Genomic DNA, 13589 nt, shown 5'->3' on the forward strand with positions numbered 1-13589 from the left:
TAGGTTACTCAGATTCTTCTGTCCCCTCCTTCTGTAGGTGTTAATAGATCTGTGCAGGCCCTTCAGTGGGAGAAGATGAAAGCCCAATTTCAGCATCACTAATACCATGTCTGGGCTTTACCTTGTGCGGGATTGTTTCTTTCTACTTGCTTTTTGAGCATCTACAGTACAGTCCTGCTGTGCATGGAGTTCTTCACATTTCTGTTGAATATTTCAGAGATTGTGTTTGGTCATGATCTCCATTCCAAAACCTTGTCTGGTACAGAGAAACTTGAGATCTTTGTCAAACAATTAACAGGAAATAGTGTAAACTTCCGGTATGCTAGCTTTGAATTTTGTCTAGTTTATAAGTAAACCAGTTGGATAAATCTGTAAATTAAGAACTAGATTAAACTTATTTCTTGATTTGATGACACCTTTTGCTGTCATTATTGAAATGTCAGTAAAAACTATCCCACAGATGACTGCTATGAAGATGTTTGACTATTCAAGAGAAGCTTTTCAGATGTCCTTCATGGGCAAGTGGATTTTGATATCATAATAGGTTTTCCGTATTTTACATCTTGGTTCTTTGAAATAGGTGCTCATAACACTTGGGTTATAATTTTGATGAATGCCTGTCTCCTTTTATATGCAACTTTGAGGTGGCATGTTCTTGTGTTTAAAAAAAAAAAAGTAATGTCTAATGTGGAACCGCTTTTATATAATATGAAGATTTACCCTTTCTCTGAAAATAAAAAAATTACAGGTGTTTTGCTGGAAGTCATCTAACAACTCCATGAAGCAGTGTCGTTGGGTGTATGGCCGGCAGGTCTTCATGTCTGATGTTGCTTTAAATGGGAACGAAATAATGTTTGTCACACAGGATGGTGAAGCCTTTTCAGGGAAGTGGCTAGACGAAGGGAAAAAATTCTCAGAAAAAAAAGGTTAGTTGTGATTTCTTAATAGTTTTTGAGTACTTCAGATCAATATAAAAGTTTAATCAAATCTGTACATTCTTTAACAGTATTATGTGGTGGTGTTCTTTCCTCTGTGGCTGATCGTTAGTATCATCGACCACTACTGTTCTCTTTTCTGTTTAATTAAGATTTACTTACTTTGCAGCTTTCAGTTAACTTTCAGGTGGAGATTTCCAGGAAGAAAGGTACTTCTGCAAAGTAATAGTAGCACAGCGGTCTACTCTAATGATGATATTACATGACCAGTCCTAAAAAACTGGCATTGAACAAAGGAGCATGTACTTGCTTTCACTGCTAAGTCTATGAAACCTTATCGTGTTTCCCAGACCCTTATCTGGGCATAATACAGGGTCCAGATCAATTTCTACCTTACTAGCTTGGCTCATATTGCCAAGAGTAGGTCCTGATGGATGGTTTTTCTGCAAGGAAGAATGGTCTACTGTAGGACAAGATTTTAATTGAAACTGTCAGCTCTGTTCATGTAGGGCCTTAACACTCTATGGTTAGAAATGGATTTACTTCCAACCTAGGATGTATTTGAACTTTATAGCTTTATATTGGAGTTCCACTTCCTTTTATATCAAGATTCCATCTATAGTTGTATCTGTCAATTTTTGCATTCTTTCACAGCAAAAATATTTCCTCTGTTGCTCAATCCAGAGTTACTAGTTTTACTCTTTTGCTACTTTCTTTTATTCTGCACATAACATAGTAGTTCCTTCATTACAGAGGCACCTGTGAATTCATCTCCTTTTCACTCTGTTTGTCTGGTGCCGGTATGCATTTGTAGGCACTCTCTTTATGTGTATTGCTCTTTTTTCCTTGAAAATACTAAAAGTACAAAAACTTCAGAATCTCGACCTGCTGACTAGTTGAATGTCAGTTGATGTTCATCACTGATTTGTAATGAATGAGAGCTGCTGTCTTTTGAAAGGCTTTAGTGAGTGCGACAAATGGTATGCATGTCTTTAGTTTTTTATTTATTGAAAAAACAGTATTCGGAGAATATTGCATTTTTTTCAATAGTATGTTGTTAGTTTGGATATAATTTAAACAGATACAATATGAAGTCTGTAGGCAAGTGTATTATATCTGCTGTAATTGATAGGAAAAGAAAACAATTTTACAATTCTGTACGCTGATTCAGTGCTTGTTTCATTTCACAAGAGGTCGCATTGAATGTTAGATGGAGTCTTTCCCCTTATATGAAGAAGTGGCAAAACAGTTCCACAAGTAGTTCTGGAGAAAAACTCTACTATACATAATATTTCTCATGTTTTGGGGTTTTTTGTTTGTTTGTTTTTTTGATTGTTCATATTTTATTTTTTTTCTTCATTAAAATGCCTTCCTGCATTTCAGTTTAGCAAGCTGCAATCTTCAGCACAATTTTAGCTTTATTCAGTGACTCCATCCATTGACTTATATTGATTGCATTTTAGTTAGCTGGACCTTTCTGTGAGTTTTTTCAATTTTTTTAAAATTTTTTTTCTTTTTTAGCAGAACTTGTGTCAAGCCTTCAGAATTCTTCATGTGATGTGTCCTGTGAACATGATACAAACAGTGTGTATGAAAGAATTCGACTGCAGAAGCTGACTTTTGTCCACCGAGCTGTTAGTATTGCCACCGATCCTAATGGTTGCAATTTTGCTGTTTTACAGTCAGATCCTAAAACAAGGTATACTTAAAGTCACAACTGTAATTTTTCTCTTTTTTTGTGTGGGATTGCAATGAAATCATTCTGCTTTTCAAAGACATTGTTTTAGTCATAGAGAGCCGGAGTAAATGTGGTTATCCATACTTGTAGAGAATAGGACTTGTTTCTGAAAATGCGTGTTGAAGTTTCCCAAAGATGTCAGTTTATATAGTTGCATAATTAGTATAGATGATGTTGATGTTCTTCTATCAAGCGTTTGCAATGTATTTCTTTACTCTGAGGTCTAAATACTGTAGAAATTAACCCCTTCAGTAATCATCAATAATTAACTTTTAAATAGAAGTGAAAAGTGGATCTTTGGACAAAAGGTTTAAAGTCAAATGATTAAGTAGAATACTGAGTCATGTTGCTTGTGCTCTTATAATATATTTAATAGATTTATTTCCAATATATCTAATAAATAAGTAAATACTGGGTTGTGTTTCCTTTTGTCTTACTGCTTTGGATTGTAATACAAAAATCAGCAAACATTTCTGTGTTTTCTTATTGGAAAAATGAGGTGAAGGTATGGTAGCTCTGGTATTACATATTTCCTGGATAATTTATAAAGACTAAATACGATATTTGATACCTGGAAGCTAGACAGTTCTTACGTATGTGGTTTAATTGTCTAAATACCATATTAGTTTTTTTTTCTTGTAAAGAACAGGACAAGAAATGTTCAGTAGTCCAGCAATGTAAGAAGAAAACCCAAAGGAAATTACCTCAGCCTTTTCATTAAACATGCTATGTAAATTTTTATGGAGCTTATAAAGAGAAGTTTTTTTGATGGTTTTCATTTTGTTCTAGTCTCTATGAAATTCCAAGTGTGTCATTATCAAGTTTTGGAGAGGATTTTGGCAAACTGTTAGATGAAACAGATGAAATGGACAGCATCCATGATGTGACTTTTCAGATTGGCACAAGAACTTACCCTGTGCACAAATACATCTTGGCTGTACGCTCCGACTTCTTCAGGAAGTTGTTTGTTTCCAGTGACAACCAGCTAGACACTACAGACATCTACCGTAAAGATGAAGATGCTGTTGGATGTGATCTTTATGTAGTAGAGAAAGTTCATCCAGATCTGTTTGCGTACCTTCTGCAGTTCATATACACTGATACGTGTGATCTTCTGACTCATGGTTATAAACCAAAAATCCTGCACAAAGGAAAATCAGAAGAATACCAAGGTACCTTAATTTCTAACCTGAGCAAAATGAGTTTTAATGAAAATGTTAATGGAAAGTCTACATTTGAGATTTATAGAAATAATCAAGTGCAAGTTATAAATGAAAAACAGAAGACCAAATCTAAAAAATGCAAAGCTGTTGGTGAAGAAGCTAACCTCATAAAAATGTTGCAAAGTTCTGCAAAGAAGTTTGGACTCAGTAATTTAAGTGGAAGGTAGGTGAGATGAAACATATTTTTATCTGGCAAGCTCTTCACAGAGTGTCTATGTAAGCTGATCTAACTTTAGTTTTTTGGTTTTTTTTTTACTTTATAAGTATAAAAGTTTACAGCACACACTGTGTCATCTCTTTAAAGCAGGATGTTTGTTCTGATGCTCTTGGTAAGAATAATGTCAGAAGCAGACTTTCGTAGCATGATTATGTATTTGAAGCATCATTTTTTAATAGGCTTCTATGTGATAGAAATGTGCTGTTGCCCTTTATTATGTCCTAGAATTTCTTCGATGTTTATATTTAAAACATCTGCCCTGTGTATTTGCCTTGTTTTGTCTCAGATAGAGTTAATTTTCTTCTTAGTAACTGGTATAGTGATGTGTTTAGGATGACAATAATGTTGATTTAGTTGTTGCTGAGCAGGGTTTACACTGTGTCATTACCATCCCACTCAAAAGCCTCCTTGATGAATTAGGGTGTTCCAAGAGCCCTGTGCTGAAACATGCATCTCTTTTAAATCACTGTCTTTGCTCAGATAACTGATTGGTAGCGGTGTATATGAACTCCTAGACTTTTTTGACCCTGTGATGTTGGACTTTGGCCTTAACTATAGCACTATAGCTTTCATTTAAGGTAATAAATAGGGTAGCTAAGATGTTACATTTTACGTCTAAAGTGGAGACTTCTAAGTAGCAAGTGGCCCTTCCTAGTTTTCTGTGGTGAATGATTTTGGTCCTTTTTTATATTAATAACATGAGCCCACCAAAGCACTGTTACTTTGTGAAACTGTTGTTCTTAATGGTTTGAACTGTTTTTTAATTACTAATATTAATGGTTTGCAGGTTGGATGGAGTCAGGTTAGAAAATGGAAAAATTAATGTTGTCAACAAGAAGAATGGGAATAAAATGAAGTTAAATCAGAAGAAATGGTAAACTTTTTACATTGAACTATCTTCCTCTTAAGTCATCTCTTTATCTGTTAAGTACAGCCTATATCAAGTCATCAACTGTATTTTAATTTCTAGTATACACTTGTCTTTTTCACAGTAACTTAAGTTTGGAAATTCTCTGTAGATGCTTATAGACTGATCTTTGAACTAGTAATCTGGGATAAATTATGTATGGTATTTTTTGCCGCTTTTTGCTGATCATTCATGTGTTCTGTGGATTAACTGTGTCAGTGTTGTTGGTAATCCAGTCAAAAGCAGTTTGACTTTTTCAAATATGCTTGCTGTGACAATAAGATTACATGGATTGGAAATAAGCAAATGTATACTATTTTATCTAGTGAAGATCTATAGAATATCTTTAAATAGAAAAATTCTTTACACTTTTATAAATCATTTTTGTTTTTTTTAATTCCATTGGTGTGATTAGATTATTTATACCCAAAGGCTTGAATAGTCTGCTTACATAGTAAAAGCTACATTGCATAGAAGTAGCTTTGTCACAGAATTTACATTGCTTCACTCTTGAAGTGCACTGTCAAAGCTTGTAGTAGCTACTAATGTAAAAGAACTAACATAACATAGACCATTTAAGATTGACTAAAATTATTTGATCACAGGAGTTTTAGAACAGTAATTGAAAAGAAATATTTCAGATGGAATTGTGAGACCTTAGTTTTGGACAAAATATTTCTCTTTGTAAACTATCATACCTGTACTTTTAGGTTCATTTTATATGATATTGTTAAACTTCAGGTGTGTTTTCTTTTAAAGGATAAATCATAACTTGCTAAAGTAAGAATTTATTTGTAGAGTTTACAACTTGTAGCTCTTCTGAGTAGTCACAGTTCTATTAAATATCTTCTAGTTCATACCTCTGCGATGTGACCCTGAAATCTTTAGATGGAAAGGAATTCCCATGTCATAAGTGTGTACTTTGTGCAAGACTTGGTATGTGTATTTTTATATATACATATATACACATATAAGTCATACTGTCTTTTTTTAGCTGAAATTTTATTGCATCTTGAACTGAAATGCCTTTCTTTTCAGATTATTTTCACAGCATGTTAAGCAGCTCATGGATTGAGGTAAGCTTGCCAGTAAACAGTTGTGGTCATATGTTTTTTTGCATCAAATAAGTGACAGTTTTTCAGTTTTTCCTAGTATAATGCATCCTAAATGTTGGGGAAATTGAAAGGCTGGATTCGTGGATCCTGTTTGCAAGAAAAAAAAACTAAACAAACCCCCCTCATTTTTGGCTACTCTATATTTGTACTACTGAGATTGTGTATTAAATGAGAGTAATAATTAGTATCTGTCAAAGGAAATTAAACTATTACTTTTGTTTTAGTGGTTTATTGTGGGTTAGTTTGTGAATTTTTAAAAGGTGCTGGACTTATGGGATACTGCATTGGATGAATTTTCATTTTCTTTGTGTTAAAGTTTTTGCAGCTTAAATAGTATACCATATGGAGTAGCTTTTCATATGTAGTGAGAAAAAGATACAGCAGAATCAAGATTCAGTGTGTTGAATCTCTAGTTGATTTTTACTGTCGGTGACATAAAGGATATCAAGGACTGTAGTGGTAGGACAAGGGGTAATGGGTTAAAACTTAAACAGAGGAAGTTTAGATTAGATATAAGGAAGAAGTTCTTTACTGTGAGGGTGGTGAGGCACTGGAATGGGTTGCCCAAGGAAGTTGAATGCTCCATCGCTGGCAGTGTTCAAGGCCGGGCTGGACAGAGCCTTGGATGACATAGTTTAGTGTGAGGTGTCCCTGTCCATGGCAGGGGGGGTTGGAACTTGATGATCTTAAGGTCCTTTCCAACTCTAACTATTATATGATTCTGTGACTGTTCCACTTAGTCACCAGCTGCTGTTACAAAGGTGTAGATCTTTTGTTTGTGTTGGTTGCTATTTGCTAGCTATGTGTCAGTGGTCTGGTTGTTCCTGGACATCTTAATCTCACTAAATTCCTCTAAGTGTCTGAATACAATTAATAATGCTTGTGTAAAGAGAGGAAAGGTGTACATGGAGAAGCATTTTTTGGAGTTTGAAAGCTGAAACAGTGTGCAAGAGTCTTCTGAACTTTCATGGTTTTTTTGGCTATATGTACATCTAAGAACCTGGCAAAGTACTGGAAGTTCCCTTCTGCTGCATGACAGAACTTCAGCTGTCCTCTAAGTTATTGTGCTGCCTTTTCCTCAGTCATCCCTGAGGAAATATATCTGAAACATGTGAGACAAATGATTGATGTATTACTGTATTTTTAAAGTGTTGAATGTCCATATGAATCATAGATTTGTGTATCAGTTATATTTAGTTTGTAAGTTATGTGTTATTTTGTAAGTAAGTCTAAATCATACTGAATTCACAAGTAAATATTTTGTAAATCAAGTCTAGATGTTGTATAGAAAAATCTAAACGTCTGTAAGTTTTTTAAACTTCAGATGGGAAATATATCAGTACCAGTAGCACATTCTGAAGCAGAAGAAGTTTTGTGATATGAAGTTTGCTTCAGTGCCACCTGAAACAAAAGAAACTTGTTAAGCAGTGATGTTGCATAAGCTTGAATGCTGAGAATTACATGGTTTAATGGCTAAAGTTTGTTCATACAAAAGCTTTGCCTTAATGGTTGAATTGTCCAAATGGAGAGTTTGCAGAGGACCTTGTTTTCTCAGGCATTAACAGTAATGGCCAATTTCATTTTATTATTGCATAGGAACTTGTGGTTTCACTAGATCTTTCACCTTGAAAGTAAAGCAGTTCAGTACCTGCATAGGGGATTCCTGCAGATCTACTTTTAGGCAATTGCGGGTAAAGTAATATAATCAAGGAGAATTGTTAGAGAAGAAGCTCAGACTGATGAAACACTGAAGTATTTCATGGATATTTATTCAGGTTTAAGCAAATTTTAATTGCTTTGCTACAATCAATTCTTAATTAAAGAACTTTGTGCAAATGCTTAAAAATTGTTTAGCTTTGAAAATGTGACCCTCAGTCTGAGTCAATTGCTAAATATAATTGTTTTCTTAATTTTCTGTTTTTTTTCCAGGTAGTCAGCTTCTTTCACTCTTTTTTTCACCCTTTGCCTTTTAGGCTTCCTGTTGTTCAGCTCTGGAAATGCCAATACATTCTGACATTCTACAGATAATTGTAGATTACCTGTATACAGATGAAGCTCTTGCAATAAAAGGTGCCATTAATATATTTTCAGCTCAACTGTACCTCCTGCAATTTTTATGTTTTAGAAATAGAAACTCAATATGTTTGCAGTTTTATATAGAAAATCAATTTTTTTTGTGACTTTTGCTTTAAATTTTGAGGTGATGCCTGTACCCCAGGCCTTTTTGTACTTCTTCTTTAGTTTGTCAAACTGCAGTTTTCCTTTTCCCTCCTCTTGCTTTGAAAAACTGTGTGTTCTTCAAAGCTATTCCTTGTGCTGTGAAAATCCCATCAAAATTTGAGAAACCATTATGTTTGTTCCTCGGTAAAAATCTCATTGAAGCTGTATATGTTATAGTTGCTTTTGACTTGGCCACACCGTTTATGTGATGCTTTGTTTTCCAGATTCTCAAAATGTGGAATTCATATGTAATGTTCTTGTTGTGGCAGACCAGCTTCTTATATCCAGACTCAAAGAAATCTGTGAAGTAGCCATTGCAGAAAAATGTGAGTTCTTCAGTACAGCATTATTTATTATTCTCTTGCTCTAATTACCTTTTGCTATTCATTGCACAGCTATTAACAGTTGCTTCTTTAGTCTGGGTGATGTTTTAGGTTAGCAGATTTTTCCTTATGCATTGTTGTCTTCATCTCATGCTCTTAAATAAAAAGAAAAAATAAAAAAAAACCAAAACCAACCAACCAAAAAAAAACACCCCAGACCCAAAACCACTAAAACAACCGAATTTTTTATAAAACCTTTATTCACTGAATTCAGACTTCTTTAAAACTTGATAAAGTAAGTTCTGTTTCTATTTCTGTTCTTGTATTTAATTTTACTAATTCTCTTGTTGTTTGTTTGACACAGAGCTGTTTCTGTTTGACTATGAAGATCTGTCCCTTTTAGAAAATGCTAAGTGTTGCTGTCCAGCTTGATACAGGAAGTCAGCATACAAGTTTTGCTGGCATTTCTTAGTTACATCCATTTTTATTTTTGTTTTTTTCTCTCTCCCTGCCCTGCTACCCCTTTTACCTCCCTATTTTTCCTTCTGCCTGCTAAAGGAGAACATTTGGAGCTTAAAGAACTATTTATGCTGTACATGAAACTTGATTTTAAATTTCTTTTTCCCCTTTTTTAGACTGCTGAGTTTCAATATATTGAAACTGATACATTTGTAGGTAGTGCCTTTCTATTTCTGTGAAAAAGCCATTGAATTCAAACTGCTACAAAGTTACATGGAGCTTGCTGTAGTTTATGTTAGTAATGTTAGAGCATTAGCATTTTTTCTGGGAATGAAGTATATTTTTCAGTAATATGTTCAATAACTGTGCAATAAGGCTTAAAAACTGCTTCATGATGTTGTAGCACGTTATCCAGTTTAGTTTGTTGTGTTTCCTCTTTGCAGTTACTTTAAAGAATGCTGCTGAGCTGTTGGAGTTCTCTGCAATGTACAATGCTGAACAGTTAAAACTGTCGTGCTTGCAGTTCATAGTACTTAATATGGCAGCTTTGCTTGAATCGAGGTAAGTAGGAAAGCAAATGTGTTCATGTTCTAGCTGCTGAATTCAAACATGCCAAAAAGGGAAAAGGGTTGGAAAAATTCATAGGAGCAGGTAAATGTTAAAATGCAACTGAATGCTGGTAGTTCAAAGGGAGACTCATTTTTGACAAACAGAAGCTAGTTAAGTATCTGTACATACTCTACCAGTTCTATAGTACAAAACCCTGTGTTGCAATCTGGCATGAAGACCCTGAATTAAAGGGATAAACCTCTCTTGAATTCAGTGGGCTTTGACATTAGGCATTAATCTTGTTCAGGTTTTTTTTGTTTTTTTTTTTAATTGTTTTTGAAGATGCCTAAATTAGCAGATTACTATGCAAATTGAATCTAATTTAAGGAGGTTTATTACAGTTGCTGTATTTCCCAAAGAGAATGGGCCTACCTTCTGGTAGTTTCTTTACTGTAGCAGTATGTGGTGAAGGCTGAACAAATTATTTACCCTTGCTTTGCACAATGATTCAGCTAGGATTTTAATCACTTGAAGGTGTGCTCTGGTTGTCTTTCTGTCAGTGCTTTTGGACAGAGCTTCAAGTTGCTTCCAGATTACATACCATCTTCTCAGAGCAAGCCTTATTAGCACTGATTTAACTTACTTTCTTAGAAAAGATTTAAAAGAACCCACCCTAAAATAAAAAATAGCAAAACAAAAAACCCAAGCAAAGAAAAAAAAAACAAACCCCCATCTCTGTTATTGGTTCACTCTTCCACTCCTAGTCTTTTTGTCATGCTTCCTTTTAGCTATAGAAGCTCTTAGAGATCAGAACCAGTTCAGAATGCCAGCACTTCACTGCTGTGTCACAGAAGTGCTCTGCTTGTGTCATAGGCAGAGAAATTAATTCCTGTTAGCAATTTTCCTCTTCACAACTTTATAAACATTTTAACCTTCAATTTTTGGAGAGAAGAATAAAATTTTAGTTATGTCTTATTATTCAGGTTTCTTTCATCCTAAGCCTGGAAAGGACATGCAGACGTTCATACTACAATTAGGGCTATATGCCTTCCAGTACCTGAAGGTAGCCTATCGCCGTAGTGATAGGACAAGGGGTGATGGGTTCAAACTTAAAACAGGGGAAGCTTAGGTTAGATATAAGGAAGAAGTTCTTTACTGTGAGGGTGGTGAGGCACTGGAACAGGTTGCCCAAAGGAGTGATAATCCATGGCAGTGTTCAAGGCCAGATTGGAGAGAGTCTTGGGTGACATGGTTTAGTGCGAGGTGTCCCTGCTCATGGCAGGGGGGGTGGAGCTAGATGATCTTAAGGTCCTTTCCAACTGTAACTGTTCTATGATTTTAGTGGAAAATCTGAAAATGCCATTACTGCATTACTGGGTAGCAACACTTTTAATCTGAGACACATAGAATTTAGTTGTGACAGTTTTGTGCAAGATCTGTTCATGTGGGCAAGACAGTTCTGTTGAGTAATGTTTGTTGCTGTAGTGTTGTTGTTTGGTATAAATATCAAGGAATCTTGTAGCTGAGTTTTATAGAAGAATTCGCATTGATTTTGAATATTAGATACATGTCAGGAAGACTTGAAAGTATGCAGAAATAGGTAATATCTAGTTCATGGTAACTTGACTGTGCAGGTCTGTATTAGCTGTGGCTGTAAGTAAAGTTGGGCTATATGGAAAGGCTGTGTGTTTAACCCTCACAACAAGAGCATTGACTACTTTTATATTTGTGTTCATTTTCTTCCTTCTGACTCTGTGACCACCACGAAAAAGTAACAATGCCTGTAGGTGAGACTTATCTAAAATGCTAACTTGATTAAAAAAAAAAAAAAAGCTGGTGAGATTATATGTATCTATTTTTTCCTTTTTTTTTTTTTTTTTAAGGACTCTGGATATCTTAAGTGATGAAGTTGTAAAGGATCTTTCAGATTATTACAGGAAAACTGTAAGTTGTACAACCTGAGCGTAAGCTGGTTAGGTTTAAAATGAGAACAGAGGAGTAATAAATATAAATGTTCAGGGTCTGTAGATGACAGGCTGAATGTGGAACTGGATGACAGGCTGAATGTGGAACATCTGACTCAAAAGCTAAGGTTAGCTGCTGCTGTTACCACTCATGGAGCTCATATTTCATTATTCGCTTGCCACTGCTGCAACAGTGTTGTCCTTCAAGTTAATTAATTATGCACATTAAATATATTAATGTTCTGTAATTAACAATTGCTCTTTAACAGGTTTTGCTTATGTTGTTTCATGTGACATTGGTTACGTAGGAGAAGAAAGAAAATTGTCCCTCTTCAGTGTAGAGTTCAGAGTGATCATACAGATCTTAATAGCAGTAAGAAAAATAATATGGAAGTTGAACTTCAATTAAGGGAAAGCCAAGGCACGTTATAATCCAGTGTTCTTTAACTGTACGATAGTACAAGATGAGTGTTTTCAAAACCTTGAATCTTTTGTTTTGTTTTGGTTTTTTTTGTCAGGGGTTACAGGCAGCTGAAATGTGCAGTCTGAGTGTCAGTTAAAATAGTTCTGTTTTGCTTAAAGATGTAACTTAATTTTTTAAGCTGGTTAAGTAATTGACTTGGTCTGTACAGGTGTTTAAATGACAGTTGAGTTGGTCCTTTTATAAGAGATCATATATGTGCTAACATACAACTTAAGAGAAACTTAATGTAACGGCCTTTACAACTACAGATTCCTGCTATGGTCAGGAGAGTTATTACTCCATATCCAGATGGACCCGACATAAGTTCTTTTGAACCTGAAGATGGAGAGAACTTTGTCTTTTTAAGGGAAGAAATGAATATAGAACAAAATTCTCAGTAAGTATCTATTTTTCATCACCTTTTTAACTAGGAGAGCTGTGTATGTTATTTATCCCCCTTTGCATGATTCCTAGCTCTCTTTTTGTTCGGAATTGAAATACTAAACAAACCCCAAGCATTGTAAGGTTACAGTATTGATTCAGGAATGAATATAAGTATGTATTTCACAAAAAATGTTTCACAAAAAGCTTCTCAAATAAGGTTCTTGAAAGTTACTCTTGTTTTGATTCATGTAATTCTAAATTTCTAGAAGTTATCTTAAAATGAAAAATGCCTTTTATTTGATTCCACTCTTTCTAACATCATATAGGAACATGTAACATTTTTGTAGCATGACTACATACCTACTTTATAGTTGTAGTAGTTATCTTGATGGTAATGGTGTTGGGGAGCGTGGAAAATGAGGCCAACTGTGGAGTTTTATTTTACTTCACTGATTTAGGAGAAATCAAGGGAGGAAAAAGTGACATAGATGTAGTTTGCTTTATGCTGGTTGCTGTGATGTGTAGCAGGTTTAATCTGACCTAGGTGGCAGTGCCAGCCTGTGCAGCTGCTGTGTCTTCTACTGTCTCAGCAGAAATCTTTATGTAGTATACTAGACCAGAGACTAGATCTAGATTGGAAAGAATTTTTTTCTTATCTTCTTGAAATGTTCCCCACCCCCCAAACATTAACTGAATAGTTGTGGCGGTGCATAAGCAGAGAGAGCAGAAACAGCTAGCAGTGGCTGGTAGGACCAGGTATTAATACTTGAAGTGTAACTGCTGCTGCTTATTGAAAAACTTGACATTGACACTGATACTTTTGAGGCTTAATTTCTTTGGCTTTAGTCCATCTTGGTTTTTTTTTGTTGCTTTTTGTTGTTTTGTTTTGTTTTTTAATAGGGAAGCCCTTTTCAAAAAAGCAAAAAATAAAGCAAAGAAGAAGCCACGAAAACGGTCCAATAGTTCTGGAGGATATAATTTATCAGATATTATTCAGAGTCCAGCCTCCACAGGTCAGTGTGAAAGAGTTCCTTTCAGATATAAAACCAGAACATAAAGTTTAATATGCAATGCAGTACAATTTCTATACTC

At 34.9% G+C, this 13589-nt stretch overlaps 1 protein-coding gene across 3 annotated transcripts in view; it reads left to right on the forward strand.

Annotated features, from left to right (window-relative positions):
* IBTK (inhibitor of Bruton tyrosine kinase) overlaps positions 1-13589 on the forward strand; it is a 58645-nt gene that overhangs the window by 21410 nt on the left and 23646 nt on the right. For 2 of the 3 annotated variants that reach the window (XM_061460413.1, XM_061460411.1), the window contains exons 10-21: positions 749-926; positions 2457-2634; positions 3463-4059; positions 4901-4987; positions 5874-5956; positions 6059-6096; positions 8109-8205; positions 8580-8681; positions 9581-9698; positions 11570-11630; positions 12383-12510; positions 13398-13510. In XM_061460413.1, coding sequence (XP_061316397.1) covers positions 749-926; positions 2457-2634; positions 3463-4059; positions 4901-4987; positions 5874-5956; positions 6059-6096; positions 8109-8205; positions 8580-8681; positions 9581-9698; positions 11570-11630; positions 12383-12510; positions 13398-13510 — 1780 coding nt within the window. The remainder of the gene's footprint in view (positions 1-748; positions 927-2456; positions 2635-3462; positions 4060-4900; positions 4988-5873; positions 5957-6058; positions 6097-8108; positions 8206-8579; positions 8682-9580; positions 9699-11569; positions 11631-12382; positions 12511-13397; positions 13511-13589) is intronic. The other variant, XM_061460412.1, reaches the window with a different exon arrangement.

The sequence above is a fragment of the Pezoporus flaviventris genome, unplaced genomic scaffold (genome assembly GCF_033815535.1).
Source record: "Pezoporus flaviventris isolate CSIRO_AGI_PZ_B2104156 unplaced genomic scaffold, CSIRO_AGI_Pfla_v1 ptg000031l, whole genome shotgun sequence".
NCBI lineage: Eukaryota > Metazoa > Chordata > Aves > Psittaciformes > Psittacidae > Pezoporus > Pezoporus flaviventris.